The 19,754-nt window shown below is 43.4% G+C and overlaps 1 protein-coding gene across 4 annotated transcripts in view; it reads left to right on the top strand.

The window, feature by feature from the left end:
* RAPGEF4 (Rap guanine nucleotide exchange factor 4) overlaps positions 1-19,754 on the top strand; it is a 626,758-nt gene that overhangs the window by 456,780 nt on the left and 150,224 nt on the right. For all 4 annotated transcript variants that reach the window (XM_063933451.1, XM_063933450.1, XM_063933452.1 and 1 more), the window contains one exon: positions 14,576-14,726. In XM_063933451.1, the coding sequence (XP_063789521.1) occupies positions 14,576-14,726 (151 nt within the window). The remainder of the gene's footprint in view (positions 1-14,575; positions 14,727-19,754) is intronic.

Genomic DNA, 19,754 nt, shown 5'->3' with positions numbered 1-19,754 from the left:
TAATCCTGTATGAACATTACCTACATTATAAACTGTACTTTTTATCATATGTAGGTGTTCATCTGCGATCGCTGCATATCACACTCTGAGCTTGTCATTGGGAAAGGACTTTGTGTTAGTGCTGTAGCACGTTATAAGGTCAGACACTGTCAGGGGCCAACAAATAGACTGTCAGGGGCCAACTCTTCTTGGCTCCACAAACTATCAGCTGCAATAATCATTAGGAAGTTTGATCTTGTCTATTAGCGGAGAAAGTGCACTCTCCAAAAAGGACAACAGCAAATTATATTGTTATGTGGGCATTTAAATACAGGACACATCAGTCTTCAGATATTTGTTTTCTTTTCTGAAATGTTTGTTTAGGGCGTTTCTGGCAAACTGTCCTGCAATATAAATATCATTGTCAAAGCATGCCTAGATACACATCATTGTATTTAACTGTGCACATACACAGAATATGCCCGGCCAGCCCGTATCTGCAGAACTGACAGTATAATTGTGGTGTCTGGAAATTACTATTTTTGCATCTTGTGTTTCTTATGAAATTATTTATGGATATAATTGTTACTTTTTAGTAGCATGAATGTGTTGTACAAACTTACTGTACATGACTTTCTAGAGGGTAGTAAGCAATCTATTGTCTACATGACAGGAGTGGATATGGAAATCTAACAAATTGTACACGGGGGGTCTTATGACAGAAGGGGTCCCATGTGGCCCCTTGCATCGGCACATGCAAACTATAGACTCTGTGCCAGTCTGCACATGTCCGTGAAAATGGCGCTAGTGCTATTTAACCGGTGATTCCTCTATTGCGCATGTGAATATCTCTGGGAAAATGTCAGATAAGTGTCCGTAGTGGCCGCAGAATATAAGTATATTAAATGGGTGCAGTGCGGGCACTCCTGTAGCCAGAGGCCCCTGTGCAATGCTCCCCATGCACCCATTATAGCTAACATCTATAGAGAGATCTACAGAGAAATAGCAAGTTTGCAGGGCGACCGGCAACACACAGTTTTGCAGTGTGCTAAGCTGGTCATGCTAGAATTAGGTAATGGTCCTGCAGCATAGTAAATATGTAGAATTGGATGATGGGCATCGTGTTCAATGAAAACCAAATACAACTGGAATTGATTGAACTGGTTGAAACACCTATTAGGACAATAGGGCACATAATGTAGGGTCTGATTCAAAGTTGGGAACAAAAAGGTCTATTTACTAAGCCTTGAATGGAAATAAAGTGGACAGAGATAAAGCACCAGCCAATCAGCTCCTAACTGCCATGTCACAGGCTGTTTGAAAAATGGCAGTTAGGAGCTGATTGGCTGGTGCTTTATCTCCGTCCACTTTATCTAAGGCTTAGTAAATAGACCCCAAAGGAACGAGTAATGTGCTCCTGGAGCAAACCATGTTGCAATGCCAGGGGTGCAAATGCAGATTTTTATTTATTTTTTACATCCCAGGAAAACACTGGCTGGTATTGCGAGAGGTGGAGGATAGACAGTCAGAAGGACTACAGTCAAAAGGTCGACACCATAAAGTCGACAGTCAATAGGTCAACAGGTACAAGAGGTCGACAGGGTCAAAAGGTCAACATGTAAAAGGTAGACAGTACAAAAAGTCAACAGGTACATTAAGTCGACAGATTCAAAAGGTCGACATGACAATGGTCGACACATGTGGTCGACGCTTCTTTTTTTCCATGTTTTTTTAAACTTTTGCTGAATTTACTATCCATGTCACAAACTATCACCTTTAGTTGTGGCGAGCGGATTGAGCTACCACGCCCGAAGTGAGGCGAGCGAGCGCGTTTCTTCTGATTTGGATCATATATGGTTAAACATACAATATAACATCCCCCCCAAAAAGTGTGTTGACCTTTTTGTGTCAACGATTTTTATGTCGACCATTTGTACATGTCGACTTTTGTACTGTTAACCTTTTGACTGTCTGCCTTTTGTACCTGTCAACCTATTGACTGTCGACCATATGGTGTTGACCTATTGACTGTAGACCTTTTGACTGTCTGTTAATCCACACCCGCTATTGCATGCACTGAACACTTATACCCCTTTTCCACTAGCTCTAAGAAACAAGGGTAAATGTGCGGGGGTGCGCATTTACCCGGGTTTTTTCCTAGTGGAAAAGGGTCCCCCGGCAAATTCAAGTGATCCGGGAATCCTACCCGGGTAGCTAGCCGGGTTGAACACGTGTTCAACCCGGCTAGATGTCTAGTGTGAACGGGAGCCGTGTCGAGGTGGAAAAGGGGTAATACTGAGTGAGTGGCTTTGTTTATATACTGCAATTTAGAATTAAGCTAGGACAGTGGTTCTCAAACTCGGTCCTCAGGACCCCACACAGTGCATGTTTTGCAGGTAACCCAGCAGGTGCACAGGTGTATTAATTACTCACTGACACATTTTAAAAGGGCCACAGGTGGAGCTAATTATTTCACTTGCGATTCTGTGAGGAGACCTGCAAAACATGCACCGTGTGGGGTCCTGAGGACCGAGTTTGAGAACCTGTGAGCTAGGACATGCCTCTTCTCAGCTATAAATCTCTGTATATTTACATCTGCCCCACCGGCAGTGCTGCATGGTTTTGCAAGGTGTAAATTGCTCTGTTTTTATTTGCTCCCAATTCTGAAAAAGGCGCGTAATCCACTGATGGGATCAAGGAAGTTCCAAGTGATCATGGCAGATTTTCAGCACAAATGTCACACGCCCAGATATGGGTCACACCCCACCACTACCCTTTCCCTAATAGGTAATGCTGGTCTGCATAGGCCATATTTGCATAAACACCCCCCTCACTGGACTGTACCGACGTGAGAAGATCCCATCAAACCCTTGTTCTGCCTAGTCAGAATATGTTTCAGTCTGTGTTCCCCTACTTGTGTGTGCTCATATGAGCATCTATGTCAGAACATATTCCACAGCATTTCCACAGTATTTGTTTAAGTCACAGTTGGAATTTTTAATAACAGTGACGTTTAGGTAACATTATGAGATATAAGTGTCTGCTGCATCTTCAATCACAACACAAGTCAGTTTATTTGTTATTCCAGTTTGAGAAGAACAAATCTTGTGGCCTGCACCAGTGACAAATATTGTTAACATTACTTTCATGTCCATGGGTGCCAGGTGCTCAAAGTGAATGCACCCAGCTTATTATCCAGTCCAAGTCTTTGTGATCTTCCATAAGTTCCAACATAAAAAAATGTTCTAATAAAACATTCCGATGTTCCCAGATTGGATGCAATATGAGTGACCATACATATGAACTCATAGGAGCTGGGGAAGAGGTGAATGTACGACTGTTGGCAGAGTATATCTGACATGTTTCTTCACTGTGCATGCTCTGCATGTGAGCATACAGAACTATAGGAGATGCAGTCATTCATTTTGATCGCATCTAACTGTCATGTCTGTGTTTGTCTTTGGAACCGGCCTGGAGTTTTTGACTGGAACGGAATCTGAGGCGGGCAAATGGCACCTGGAAGGCCGGATGTAATCACTACTCATGAGCTAGGACAGGAATGTGGAATGAGTGGAATACACTAGTATATAAATGATCTGGTCAAGGTGGAACTTCTGGCAATTGAAGGCACAGATGGGGCAGTTGGAATCTTGATGGAATCAGCACTTTACTACCAGGGTCACCATAAGGAACTGGATTGCTGGAGTCACCAGATTGGAACCGGAATACAGGCGTTACGGTAATGGAACCGTAATGCTAGAGTCACTGGAATGGAACCTGAATACTGGAGTCACCGGGATTGAATAAGAATGCTAAAGTCACCAGACAGGAACCAGAATACTGAAGTCACTGAAATGGAACTGAAATACTGGAGTCATCGGGATTGAACCGGAATACAGTAGTCACCGAAATGGAATTGAAATGCTGGAGTCACTGGAATGGTGCTGGAATACTAGAGTCAACAAAATGGAGACAGAATACTTGAGTCACCAGGATTGAACTGGAATACTGAAGTCACCAGAGGAATACTGCAGTCACCAGGATAGAACCAGAATACTAATTGCTACATGGCAGAGGGTGACAGGGAGAGGCAGTGGGTGATAGGGAGAGGCAGAAGGTGATGTCAGGGTGAGGCAGTGGGAGCAAGAAGAGCGTGACAGGGAGAGGCAGTGGATGACAAAGGTTGATCGGGAGAGGGAGTGGGTAATGCTAGGGAGAGGCAGTGGATGGTAAAGAGAGGATACCAGGCAGTGAGTGATGGAGAGGTGACAGAGAGGGGTAGTGGTTGACAGGGAGAGGGTGTCAGACAGTGGATCACAGGGAGAGAGTGGTGAAGTGGGTGACAGAGAGAGGAAGTAGGTGATGCCAGAAAGAGGCAGTTGGTGACCAGGAAAGGCAGTGAGTGGTGCCATGGAGAGGGTGAAAACAGTGAGTAACAGGGAGAAGGTGACTCCAGGGAGAGGCAGTGGGTGACACAGAGAATGGTGATAAGCAGTGGGTGAGAGGGTGATAGGCAGTGGGTGATGGAGAGGCAGTGGGTGAATCCAGGAAGAGGGTGACGGAGAGAGGCAGTGGGTGATGCCAGGGAGAAGATGACTGGTAGTGGGTGACAGGGAGAGGGTGATGGAGAGAAGCGGTTGGTGACTGGCAGTGGGTGACGGAGGAAGCCAGGGTCGGAGCACTAATGAGAGGAGAGGGGAGGAGCTTGAATCACAGACCCTGCTCTTCCTCGGGCTGGAGTGACACTGCTCTCTGGCAGCAGCTGAGCCTGTGTTGTTCACTCTAGTCAATGGGGGATTTTCTGCTGAATGCACAGAGCAGGGACTAATGGGCAGGCAGCAGCAGCATAAAATGAGTCGGTGTGACTCTTTGCGGGCCTCTTCGCTGCGGCAGGCCACAATACTGCATTGGAGCCTGCCACAGTGAAGAGGCCCACAAATGTGCATTGCGCACCATGTGCACTGCCGCTAGTTCCGGTTCTGGCTGGGTGCTATAGTGGTTACCCACCTCAGGAGTACTGTCCTGCCAGCACCAGTTCTTGTTCACAGCACCACATGTACACTCATTTGCGATATTCAGTCACCTCAGGCAGTCCTCAGAATAGTTCAGTACAGCGCTCACTTTCCCACTCTGCCCGGTACTCTGGCTGCTGTGCTGCAACCCTCCTCAGTCACTGTCTCAAAGGGCCCGTCAGCTGAAGCCAGCCGCTTTACAGCCTCACCAGCTGCTTCGACACCTCAGGTCACTTGCCAGCTCTCTCCCTTCCATCAGGTAATAGTACTGCTGCTGCACATTCATGCCGTGAGCTGCCATCTCCTGCACCCAGGCTGGAATGTCTCCCGCTCTGTGCACTCTGGACTTAACAGTGCGATGGTAGCAGGGGAAAGGGGGGCGGGGGTTAGACTGGCTTGCGGCTCATATTGTAACCGAAGAAGTGATCACAGTCAGGGCCAGATTTCAGGAGGCTATGGGCCCCCTGGGATCTGTTGGTCCATAGGTGGACGCCTAGGTTACTAGTGGTAAATCCAGCCCTTCTTAGGCATCATCAGACCAGACAAATAAAAGTAGTAATGGGGGTAGTAGTGGTAATAATGGTGGTGGTAGTACAGTGTCTTATGACAGAAGGGGTCCCATGTGGCCCCTCGCATCGGCACATGCAAACTATAGACTCTGTGCCAGTCTGCACATGTCCGTGAAAATGGCTCTAGTGCTATTTAACCGGTGATTCCTCTATTGCGCATGGTAAATCCAGCCCTTCTTAGGCATCATCAGACCAGACAAATAAAAGTAGTAATGGGGGTAGTAGTGGTAATAATGGTGGTGGTAGTACAGTGACTGAATGACAGAAGGGGTCCCATGTGGCCCCTCACATCGGCACATGCAAACTATAGACTCTGTGCCAGTCTGCACATGTCCGTGAAAATGGCTCTAGTGCTATTTAACCGGTGATTCCTCTATTGCGCATGTGAATATCTCTGGGAAAATGTCAGATAAGTGTCCGTAGTCGCCGCAGAATATAAGTATATTAAATGGGTGCGGTGCGGGCACTCCTGTAGCCAGAGGCCCCAGTGCAATGCTCCCCATGCACCCATTATAGCTAACATCTATAGAGAGATCTATTAAAACAGTTAAAGAGATAGAAGTAATGAGCACAGAGCATTGCACCCCGGGCTGGGCAATACAGAGCATCACACCCTTAGCTGGGGGCAGCACAGAGTAGCAGACCCAATTCTGAGGGGGGAACACTCCCACATCAGAATGTCTCTCACTTTAACTGTGCTCCTCACAGGTCTGAGGGTGGGGCTTTGCCCTTCTCTTCTTCGGCTTGACCGCCTCTTGCTGTCTCTTACTGCTTACTGCATTGGAGCCTGCCGCAGTGAAGAGGCCCACAAATGTGCATTGCGCACCACGTGCACTGCCGCTAGTTCTGGTCCTGGCTGGGTGCTATAGTGGTTACCCACCTCAGGAGTACCCCACCTCTTCTTCGGCTTGACCCCCTCTTGCTGCTTCTTTGTTACGGTCAGCAGCCGGCTGAGGCATACTGCATTCTCGTAGTGCACTGCTCTGGCTGGTGACCTCTGCCGGGCCTGATTCATCACCCAAGGCATCTGACCTGCTTGCCTTGCCTTTGTTACGCCACTGGTGATTACGTCGTTTTTTATCAGCAGTTGATTTTATTATATAGATTTTCAGATGTCTGGGTCTGCTCAAACTCCACCAAGTTTTCCTCAGCCTCAGAAACTTAGTATTACAAACTGTGCCTGCAGCTTTTGCACCTTTTACTTCTAACCACCTACTCTTTATATGTTTGTGTGGGGGAGCATAGAATGGTCTAATATGATTCTTGGTATGATGACGAAGTCAGGTGTTAGGTATATAGTTAAGAAAATAAGTGTTCATTCTATACTGCACTAATGTAAGATACTGAGGAATTCAGAATGTAAAAACCTTTATAATCTACTGGAACCATTGTGTTAAACATTGCATTCAAAAACAGTGTATCTCGCAATGTAATCACGCCTAATGAGCACAAATTACAATCTGAGTATATTTTGCTTTTCTCCTTATTTTCTAAACCTTAATCTCTGCTCAGAAAGCTATCATTAGTTGGATTCGAAGCAAATGTAAAATAAGAAAATGGCAAAAATTACAGGTGCCTGTGGTGAGTTGGATAATAGCTAGGTAAAAATATATGAAATAATTATATGGCTGGAGAAACTGAACAAGAACATGACTAAGAGGAACATTAAACTTGCAATTCTCATTTTTTTAAACACTCACTGTATTGACAGCGTTACAGCATGTTATTGTGTTTATTGGAGGTGCAGATACTTTCATTTAATACAGCAATTAGTAGTTTTAATAAATGGCAATAATATTTTTTAAAAAGGGATGACATTATCCAATGTGATTTGTAAAAACAGGTTGTGTAGAATTAAATATAATAGAATGTTGCAGTTTATTTCATTTGAAGAAAGAGCGTTATTTTGCTAAAGTATATTGTTTTCTGCACAGCCAGATTTTCAGAAGCTAAAGATGTGACAGTTACAGTGCAGTCTATGGAAGGCGTTTAGCCGAGGGTAGATCTCCGCATACAAAGCAGGCACACAGTCACGTTTAAATCGGCTGCGTCTCTTCCGCGTTACTGTATTATTTCATCTCTGGATATGATTCTCTGGTGTTAAGTCTTTTTAATAAAGCGGTTCCCAAATGCAGTCCTCAAGGCACCCCAGCAGACCAGGTTTTAAGGATTTCCACGCTTAGGCACAGGTGACTTAATTAGTACCTCAGTAAGTTTCATTATGCCATCTGTGCACAATCAGGTATATCCTTAAAACCTGACCTGTTGGCGTACCTTGAGGAAGGGATCAATCTGCCCTGATCTGGTCTATCTGAGGAAGTGCAGTAAATTAACTTGGAGTTTTTTAGGATATCTTATTTGCTGCATTTTCTGTTTTCCTCCCCTGTGGATGTGTGGCTCTTGGCTGTGACCGCTTACCCCAGTACCACAGCCCCCTTATATCACTGCCATGGAGAGCAGCGGCCTACAGCTTCACTTGTCACATTGGCTTTATATCAGTGGTGTGGCGGTCTTCATGGAGGCATTCATAACATTGGATGAATGACATTATGTCACTGTTTCAGTGCCCTCTCACCATAGGTGCCCTAGACAACTATAGAGGTTTGCCTAATGGTAAGGCATAACAATAGGGGAAATGTATCAAACCTACAAGACATAAAGTGGAGAAGTTTCTGATAGCATTAGCTGCTAGCTGTCATTTATCCAGCACACTCTATAAAATTATATAAGCTAATTGGTTGCTATGGGTAACTACTCCACTGTATCTCTCTCTAAGGTTTGAAACACTGCGTTGGGTTCGTTGCATCGGTGGTCAGAATACCGACCGCGGCATCCGGTCAGTAAGAATCCCAACAGGGGGAAGGTAAGTACACTTACCGTCCCCTAATGGCCCCCTAACCTGCTGCCCAAACCTAAACCCCCCCCCCTTCCTTCCCGCAGCCTAACCCTAACCCTCCACGGAGTTGCCTAACACTACCCCCCCCCCATTCCCGCAGCTTAAGCCTAACCCTCCCTCCTTGCAGCCTAATCCTAACCCCCACTTCTCGCAGCCTAACCCTAAGCTTCCCCTCGCAACCTAAACCTAACAACACCCCATCCCAGGGACTTATCTGTCCTGCGTGCCAGGAGTGGAGCTATCGGGATTCCGGTTGTCAGTATTCCGGCTTCAGGATTCTGATACCATTCATGTTCTGGTACTGGTCTTCTTAGCTGTGTCAGGATCCCGACGTGGGTATTTTAACAGCCGGGATCCCGATACATCAACCCCATTTTACGCATTTTTACTACATCTGCCTTAATTTGATAAGTCTGTTAATGATGATAAATGAGAGTCTGATTCTGTGGTAAGGTTTCATTTTATAGCACCGGACGCCACCGATGTACAGCTGTCCGGTCCGATGTACAGCTGTCTGGGAAATGGAGAGTATGTTAATATCTTTCTTTTATTTAAACAGTCCTTATGGGAATAAAGCTTAATTAGGGAAAACACAAATTAAAATATATTATATGCACAATATGATGGGAATGAATGTGACCTCTGAATAGGATTAGGAAGAATCAAGAAGAATTAGTGTTTTTGTCTAATCTACGACAGATGTGATCAGAAAACCAATAAGAAAGAATTGGTGTCAATTAGAGTAGCACATCTGTGGAACTTCCATTGTAGGCCTCATGGGGAGTCTTTCACAAATACTGTACTTATCTGTATTATACTATTAAAGTAGTAATATTGGCTCTTGGTTTCTGTTATTACGGTGGCCTTGCACAGAAGCAGTATTTTTGTATCATCTGTATTGAAGGAGTGACTAAGATAAACCGTTTTCTGTTAGGAGTCCATAACCTGTTTTATGTGCGGTAATAAATTGGTTTCAGTGTCTACAAAGAAAGGAAAGGAAAGGAAAAGAGACGATAGGTCACATCATTAATGCTCGGGAACCTGAACATCTGACAGCCTGTCCCATTCACATTCTGTCTCCACCTCATGTGTGATAATGCTGATGAGGTGCAGGGAACAGAGACCATGGCATATTTAGAATGGGTGCAGAGTGGGAGTGGGCTCCGTGCTTGATGCCTTGTCCCCAGAACACAAAGTCCCACTGTGCAGTGCAGCCAGCCCACCACCATACCTGCTGCTAGCTGCTCCATCTTTCCAACAGTGTCTGATAAAATGCATCACCAGTGCAGGAGATAGCAAACAACTATGGTTGCAAAAATTGTGCTGCCAGCAGCAGGGCCGCCTTAGCATTGCAGGCTCTGGACAAAGCAATGCACCTAACCACCCATTCACAGGACCAATTAAAAAAATCATAATATGCCCCTCCTGGAGTCCTGTGACACCGCTCCACAAGCTTCCATACAGTGAATGGCTGTCAGCACTCTGATTGGTGGATAGCTCCAGCCATCCACCAATCAGCATGTTGTCAGCCATTCACTGTCTGGCTACAGGCTGGGAGCAGAGCCGGATTAAGGGGGGAGCCCAGGGGACACATTACCCTGGGCCCCAGAGCCGGCCCTAACCAATATGATGCCCTAGGCAAGATTTTGGCTGGTGCCCCCCTAGCACCACCGCTGGTTCCGCCTCTGACCTTGCACCTCTTTCCCAGCACCATCACCCCTCACCCATAGCAGTCCTTATTTTGGGGTTTGTACCCCCTATATTTTAAATAGGAACAGTTCGCACATTTGGCGCACAGCCCAAAAAGGGGTGTGATTTTGATGGCAAGGGGCATGGCCACACAAAAGTAACCCCAATTCCAATTACGCCACATAGTACTGCGACTTTATTCACATTTTATCATGCGATAGTGTCCAGAATTCATATTACATCCCACAGTAGTATCACTTTACCTTATAAACGTTACTCCTCACAGTAGAGCCCCTTATTCACATTACATCACACCCTATTGCTTTTTATTCACATTAGATGAAACAGTAGTGTCCTTTCTATACGCAACGCCACATAGTAGAGCACCTTATACACATAATGCCACACATTAGTAATGCATTTATACACATAATTCCACACAGTCAGTAATGCCCCTTACACATATGAGACACATTATTAATGTCCTTATAAACATAATTCGCCTTAAACATTATGACAACCTTTATTAATGCCCTTTTACACATAATGTCCCTTACACATATGCCGCACATTATTAATGCCCTTATACACATAATGACATGTATAGTGCCCCCTACACATTTGCTGCACATTATTAGTGCCCCTATACACATAATGACACACATACAGTAGTACCCTGTTACACATATGCTGCACATTATTAATGCCCTTATACACATAATGACACACAGTGCCCCTTACACATATGTTGCACATTATTAATGCATTTTTACATGACACACATAATGCTCCTTACACATATTCCGAACACTACTGCACAACCAACCCACTCACATGCACACAGCACTCACACTGCCACTAACACTGTGACCTCTGCCTCTGCTTGGATACAGATGTGTCCTCACAAATCTTGCATCAATGCTAACGTCGGGCACCTTTTTTTATGAAAATGCATCTTATTTGCAATGCATTGGTATGTGGCTAGGATGCACAAGCAGCTTCTGCTGATTAAAATGATATGCTGCATGCCTATATACTGTGTGAGACTGTGGCTGTATCTGCATATGAAATGCTACACACAGAATATAGGCATGCCGCATATCATTTTAATCAGCAGAAGCTGCTGATGCCCCTAGGCATATCAAATGCCCTAGGCAATTGCCTAGTTTGCCTGTAGCTATGGCCGGCTCTGCTGGGCCCCCCAAATTTAAGGGCCCCCCGTGCCTGCCGTGAAGCACTGGCAGTTTTGCATGTTTTTTTTTTTTTTTTAATTAAGTTCAGCAAACTGTTTCAGAGACGGAGACAGCCTTATCTCCGTCTCTGCACCCGGCGGGACCACCCACAGCCACTAACGAGCTGCCGAGAACTCTCCTCACAGAGAGCTCTGATCAGCAGAGCTCTCTGTACTGGAGGACACATGAGTCACAGTGGAAGGAGCTGCTGAGCATGTGCAGCAGCAGCTCCTGTGCGTAAACTAACTCAGTCAGAAATGAATCTTCTTCTCTTCTCTTAAATTGGTTAGTGCTGTGTGTGTGTGTGTGTGTGTGTGTGTGTGTGTGTGTGTGTGTGTGTGTGTGTGTGTGTGTGTGTGTTTCTGTAGATATGCTGTTTATTTGTAGGTATGTAGTGTGTGTGTGTGTGTGTGTGTGTGTGTGTGTGTGTGTGTGTGTGTGTGTGTATGCATGGTGTGTGTGTGTGTGTGTGTGTGTGTTTGTAGGTGTGTATGCATGCTGATGTGTGTGTGTGTGTGTGTGTGTGTGTGTGTGTGTGTGTGTGTGTACTGTATGCATGCATGCTATGTGTGTTTATGTAGGTATGGTGTGTGTGTGTGTGTGTGTGTGTGTGTGTGTTTGTAGGTGTGTATGCATGCTGATGTGTGTGATTGTGTGTGTGTACTGTATGCATGCTATGTGTGTTTATGTAGGTATGGTGTGTGTGTGTGTGTGTGTGTGTGTGTGTGTGTGTGTGTGTGTGTGTGTGTGTGTGTGTACTGTATGCATGCTATGTGTGTGTGTGTGTGTGTGTGTGTGTGTGTGTGTGTGTTTGTAGGTAGGTGTGTAATGTGTGTGTGTGTGTGTGTGTGTGTGTGTGTGTGTGTGTGTGTGTGTGTGTGTGTGTGTGTGTACTGTATGCATCCTATGTGTGTTTATGTAGGTATGGTGTGTGTGTGTGTGTGTTTGTAGGTAGGTGTGTGTGTATGTACTGTATGCATCCTATGTGTGTTTATGTAGGTGTGTGTGTGTGTGTGTGTGTGTGTGTGTGTGTGTGTGTGTTTGTAGGTAGGTGTGTAGTGTGTGTATGTACTGTATGCATCCTATGTGAGTTTATGTAGGTGTGTGTGTGCGTGTGTATGTATGTACTGTATGTGTGTGGATGTTTTGTGTGGATGTAGGTATACTGTGTGTGTATGTTAACAGTTTTCTTCTTGTAGTACTATAGGGTTTAGGATTAGTTGATATACTTCATTTTGTGACAGGCAGATTATACAATCCTGCACTGTTGTATCCATCAGTTGCCTATCCCTAGACGCAAGCAGATCATGCCTCCACATCATACTATCACCACCTACTGTGTGACAGGTTTGCGGTGACCCTGTGCCTCGCAGACTAGCCACAACGTCCAATCCTCTGAGTCTAGCTAAGCACTACAGTGTGATATCATATTGTTTTTACAGTGTATACATACGCTAATTTTCTGTTGAATAATATGTGCTATATGTTGTTACTGCCTCTAACAGCTGTCTTCTTATATTTTTATCTATCCTATATATATATATATATATATATATATATATATATATACGCGCACACACATGTAAGGTACATCCCCTTCCTATATACACTATATTTAGTCCTCTGGGGCCCCCCTTGTGTAAAGTACCCCAGGCCCCCTGAAGCCTTAATCCGGCCCTGGCTGGGAGGCAGGGAGAGAATGCTGCCTCACCACTCTGATTGTGTGACCACTACTCGACGCTGCTTGAAGGCCCCTAGTATTGTTGAGCCGATACGCTAGGATGGCCCCGACCAGCAACAGGAAGGGAGAGGGGCCCCTTGCACATGGCCCCTGAACAAACACTCCCCTTCTGTGCCTTCAAACGCTGAGGCACAATGAGCAAAGTGATTAATTCCACTCCAAGTGGTCTTGGGGAGTGACGTAAAATAGCCATCAACATCCGAGACACTGATACAGGTCATTGCTGTATTTTAACTGTTTTTATTGTTTCCTGGAATATTCGGCTGCCTGGTACTATCATTTCATGTTTTTCAACTATTGTCTGTTTTCTGTTTTTCCATTGTAAAATATTAACTGGCATAGATGGAAAAATAGGTAAAGATTGTCCAAAAATTTCTTCTTGATAGTTACGCAGGAATCCTTCATTGGAAACGAAAGTTCATAAATGCCCACCAATCTTATATCTAGCCAACGGCTAATAGCCAAGCTATTATGATACTAAACCACGGAAAAGCAAAATCCTGCACAAAGGAATTGTGGGTAGAGCCTGGGAGGGACAATTGCTTTTTCTAATCACATACAGTTTTTCCAAGCTCATAATTGTTAAGTTTCATTATTATAAGATTTGGGGGTATACTGTAGTTACAAAAGCCTCTGCTTCTCTGCGGGTTTGATTTCAAACTTTAAAGCAGCACTAATGTGAAGTGCACACCCCAGGGTGACACTGTACATATTCAGAAGCAAGCCACCACTTCGTTGGACTCTGGATGTAATAACCAGAAGCATGGAGAGCCGGCTTGACAGATCAACTCAATCTATTTAAAGAATTTAGAAAAACTGACATTAGTTTGCCACAAGATGGCAGTCACGCGCCTTTTAACTGAATACAAATAAATAAAAACAGAATTGAATTATTCACTGAAATATAATATTCCTTGTCTCAAAAAAGCCCCAGTAATTTTCACATTCACCTTTAATTCAGTCTGCTGTATTTAACTATATCACTAGAACAGAAAAAAAGAGTTTGGGGTAAATTTACTGCGCAGCAGGATTTATTGGGGCAATAATAATATTAAATACAAATAACGTTTGTTGTTATATTTCATATTTTTTCTCTTTAAATTACTAAAGTTGATAGATAAATACAGTTTATATGTACTGGCATGTGAGAAAATTTCATATAAAACAACTTATTTGCTCACATGTAAATATCATAGCAGCCAACAAATGTTATCAGTTTAATGGAAATGAAATAATAGGGCAATCAATGATCGTATAGCATTATCTGTCTATTGCAAGTTAGAAGTGGATGCAAGTGTCTGATTTGTTACTGTGTGGTAGTGCAAATGTTGCGTGTTAGGAAATGTATCGAATGAATGCAGATGTCTGACTGTTTTACTGTAGATTTGTGCCTTTGAGCAATGCTAGTATATAATCATCTGTATGGATATTAAGGCACTTCCTTAACTTCTCTGCACTTACCATGCTCAGCCGTCCCAAGGCACAGAGCAGGAAAAAATGGACTATGCCATCAACAACAAACGTAGAGTCATCCGATTGGTACAACTTTGGGCCACCCTTTATAATGACTTGTTACGGGAGGATGAGGTTGCGATGACTTTTCTAGAGGTGAGTTGCAGCTTTATTATTTGTCATTTATAGAGCATGTTTGTTGTTTTGTGGCACAGTAATGTTTCACAAGTACTAACAGTAGTATAATGAACACGTTGCTGTATTGTGTTGCATGTTTACTCTCTCTGTCCAACATTTGCTTCATTTTGTTACAAGTTCCTTTTGCACTCATGTTACACACATGCCAACTAAAAATGACCATTATAAGCCCACAAATCCCACATGTGACTAGTTATTTACCCTGTAACATTGAGTCCACTCAGGATCGTCCTAGCAGCATTGTAGACACCTTGCACACCCATTCATGGGAAACCAATTTAAAAGAAAATCATAACGTGCCCCTCCTGCTGTCCTGCTTTATCTTTCCACATGCTTCTATACAGGGAATGGCTGACAGCACTCTGATTATTGGATAGCACCAGCCATCCACCAATCAGTATGTACGCAGCAATTCACTGGCTGCAGGCTGGGAGGCATGTATAGAGTGCTGCCTCGCCCCTCTGATTGTGTGACCACCACTTGCCCCTACTCGGAGGCCCCTAGAATTGTGGGGCTCCAGGCAGCTGCCCAGTTTGCCTACACGTTAAGATGGCCCTGACCCCATTCCGAATCATTTGGAAACACTTTTGATCATACCGATCAATCATTTTGAGGAGCAGACTGTTTACAATGTCAAGCCAATTTGTTTGCATACAACCAAATTGGCTAAACAGATTGCACATATGTGCTTAGGTTTAGGTCCGACAGAAGCAATGGATTTCGGGTGCACAAATTACCGTAAACAGGTCATAAAACTGTACACAAGTGCTGTAATGCTTACCAACCAATAAAATGTTCGCTTTCATTTTCTAAACTGCCCTGGAAAAATGACAAGAACAGTCTGAACGAGTGCATCAGGTTACAGCAGTTGTGAAGCTTTTTGTTACATATATCACTAATGAGGTTCCATTTATTGACAGCTGATGAAATAAGTTACAAGTGTTTATTACCAGTGTTATTACTGATGGGTTAGAAAAAAAACCTGCCTAGTGGCCTATCAAATCCACTAGATCCCTGAGAAACACATTAAAAAGCAGAGTAAGGCTGACGGTAACACCGATGTATGGATGTGTTGCCTTTGGGCTAATGCCAATCCAGTGAGAGAATCTGTATTTCTTCTCCCACACTACATTATAAGCTTTTATAAATGTCAATATGTTGCAATTTTCTAAAGAGACTTTACAATAGCTTCCACCTAAAAATATACATAATGACGGTGATAAGTGGGCAAGTCATTTAGAAGCATGATTTTTACACAGAACATGGATTTTACAGGCCTGTCTCCATGAGATGCACGGGTAACCTGTAATTACAGTGTGTACGGCTTTTATTAGAGAAGGAGAGCAATCATTTTATATAGCACTACTTGCATCCAACTCTCGTTACAGCTACAGGTTTGTATCCTTTTAACCAATTACAGTTTTACTTTATATCCCTGTAGAATGACACACATCAGGCAGACTGTCAGTATTAGTGGGAGAACAGACCCTGCAGATCACAGTCCGCTCCTGTGTCCAATAACACTGTATTACTACGTTCTACATAAAACTTCTCCTTACGTCTGCAATTATACCTGATTTACATAATCAGTGTGATTGCACGTTGTTGTCACTACACATCACACTGCATATAAAGTGTATATACATGATTTTAAGGCATGTGTGACTTTATTGGTTGAAAACAGGAAACATATATATATATATATATATATATATGTATATGTATTTATATGTATATGTGTATATATATATATATATATATATATATATATAGTAGAGCAAAAACGTGGCACTCACGGCAATTCGAAGAACTCACACAGTCAACAGAAGTTGATGTAACGTTTCAGTGGACACCCCACTGTCGTCAGACTTTTATTAACAATGCAATAAAAACATACCTTTATAGAACTACCCACGTGTGCTCTCTCAAACCATCCGGACGCCAAGCATCCGGTCATAACCCCGGAAGTGATGTAATAGTGCCGTCAGCGCACTGAGACAGAAAGAAGCCCGTCACCATGGAAACCAAATAGTTACAATGGAGATACATTATTTATTTATTTATTTATTAACAGTTTCTTATATAGCGCAGCAAATTCCGTTGCGCTTTACAATTTGAAATAACAATAACAAACTGGGTGATAACAGTCATAGAGGTAGGAAGGCCCTGCTCGTAAGCTTACAATCTATAGGGAAATAGGCATATGTACACAAGGAAAGGTGCTATCTATTGCATAGAATGAGAAGACATGTGAGGATATGTGTGGACTGTAAAGAGTGGATGTAATTTGATAGGAAGGTTTTTGAAAGTTATGTGGGCGGTTCAGGAATTTGATACGCTTGCCTAAAGAGGTGAGTTTTGAGGGAACGCTTGAAGGTTTGGAGACTAGAGGAGAGTCTTATTGTGCGTGGTAGGGCATTCCACAGGGTGGGTGCAGCCCGATGAAAGTCCTGCAGTCGTGAGTGGGAGCGAGTAATGAGTGTGGATGAGAGACGCAGATCTTGTGAAGAGCGAAGAGGTCGGGTTGGGAGATATTTTGTGATAAGCAAAGTGATGTACGTTGGTGTAGTTTGGTTAATGGCCTTGTGTGTGAGTAAAAGTATTTTATATTGAATGCGGTAGAGTACAGGTAACCAATGGAGGGACTGACAGAGTGGATCTGCAGACGATGAACGTCTAGCGAGGAAGATAAGCCTCGCCGCTGCATTCAGAATGGATTGTAGTGGTGAGAGTCTTGTTTTGGGAAGACCAGTTAGGAGACTATTGCAATAATCAATGCGGGAGATAATGAGAGCGTGGATTAGAGTTTTAGCAGTGTCTTGTGTAAGGTATGGTCGTATTTTGGATATGTTTTTTAGATGCATGTAACATGATCTTGAGACAGATTGAATGTGGGGAACAAAGGACAGATCAGAGTCAAGGATGACACCTAGGCAGCGAGCTTGTGGGGTAGGGTAGATAGTCGAGTTTTCAACAGTGATAGAGATATCAGGTTGGTACCTACTATTGGCCGGTGGAAATATAATTAACTCTGTCTTTGAAATATTAAGTTTGAGGTGGCGAGATGTCATCCAGGATGAGATGGCAGAAAGGCATTCAGTGACACGGTCCAGTACAGATAGGGACAAGTCAGGGGAGGATAGGTAGATTTGAGTATCATCTGCGTACAGATGATACTGAAAACCAAAAGAGCTGATTAGTTTACCAAGAGATGAGGTATAGATAGAGAAAAGCAGAGGACCCAAGACTGAGCCTTGCGGTACTCCAACTGAAAGAGGTAGCGAAGAGGAGGTAGATTCAGAGAAGCGAACACTGAAGGAGCGATTAGATAGGTACGATAGGAACCAAGAAAGGGCTGTGTCTTTAAGACCTAGGGATTGTAGTGTCTGTATGAGAAGAGAGTGGTCTACAGTGTCAAATGCAGCAGATAGATCTAGAAGAATAAGTAGTGAGTAGTGGCCTTTAGACTTCGTAGTGACCAAATCATTAACCACTTTAGTCAGTGCTGTCTCTGTGGAGTGTTGGGAACGGAAGCCTGACTGAAGTGGGTCCAACAAAGTGTATGAGTTAAGAAAGTGTGTGAGTCGAGTGTAGGCAAGTCTCTCAAGTAGCTTAGAGAGACAAGGGAGCTGAGAGATAGGGCGGTAGTTTGAGAGAGAATTAGGGTCAGAATTTTGTTTTTTTAAAATGGGAGTAATCACTGCATGCTTGAAAAGTGAAGGAAAAATACCAGTAGAGAGAGAGAGATTACAGATGTTAGTTAAGGTAGGGATGAGCACCAGAGACAGAGCTTTACTTATTTGTGAGGGTAAAGGATCAAGAGGAGAGGTAGTAGAGAAGCAGACATCATAAATCATGTCATTTAAAAATGTTACAACAGTATCACATAGGTCTACCAGTAGCAACATTAGGCAGAAACTAATAGCAGCACTGCAATATGTAGAGTTGTATAATAAAGAACCGATTAATTTTACACAGCCTGAAAACAACACAACCCGCATTGCAAATGAACCTGTTGTTATCACATTGAACACAAACTTTAACTGCACAGCGACAGATAGATTCTACTGCAGATAAATCTTTACAGGATGTTATAAGAAACATGCGTAAGAAAATTGTTCATTTAAACCCTTAGGGTGAATCACCTCCAATCTCGCTATCCACCTTGCTTCAACCTGTAATAGTTTTAAAGCACGGTCTCCTCCTCTGATGTTATTAGGGACCTGATCAATGATTCTATAACGAATACTATTGATGGGATGTTTAAAAGTCATGAAATGCTTAGCTACCGGCTGATCACTCTTACCTGTTTCTAATGCGATTCTAATCGCAGACCATTCTTTCTTTAAACTTACGTTCAGATTTACCAATATAACTTAGCCCACATGGGCACAATATTTGGTAAATCGTGAACGTTGAATTACAGGTTAGGCGATGCTTGATCACAATTTTTCTACCGGTCTGTGGATGATTAAAAGAGTCTCCTGCCAATAAATATTGGCAGGTGACACACGTACATCTAAAGCATCCCAATTTAGAATCCCAATTCAAAAAACAAAAATTATCTAAAGTAGAGGAGGACTATGAGAGACATACTGTGTACCGTTGGCTCTCTGGTGCAAATCCGACAGAGAGAAAACGTCCTTTCTTCCGGCGACACTTCAAGCAGAATCCCCGTTTGGGTATAGATTCATCTTTGGAATCTACGAGTGAGTCTGATAAATCAAATCAAGCTTCAGCCCCTTTAGGGGTGATACCAAAGGATTCTTCTAATTTAAGAAACGCAGATTCACGCGTAGAGGGCGACAATGTGAAAGGCAGAGGTCGAGTGGGCAGACCGCCACGTTCCAACAAGAAGTGATCTGCAATTTATCCTCATATGAACTATCAGACTCAGAGACTAAACTATTAAATAAGGGTCTCTCATTTGTGCCTTCTGTCCCCTTTAACAATTTACAGTGGAACATTGAATAATACAAATTACAA

The sequence above is a fragment of the Pseudophryne corroboree genome, chromosome 7 (genome assembly GCF_028390025.1).
Source record: "Pseudophryne corroboree isolate aPseCor3 chromosome 7, aPseCor3.hap2, whole genome shotgun sequence".
Taxonomy (NCBI): Eukaryota; Metazoa; Chordata; class Amphibia; order Anura; family Myobatrachidae; genus Pseudophryne; species Pseudophryne corroboree.
The sequence above is the reverse complement of the archived record's forward strand: the minus strand, read 5'-3'. Positions and strand labels throughout refer to the sequence as shown.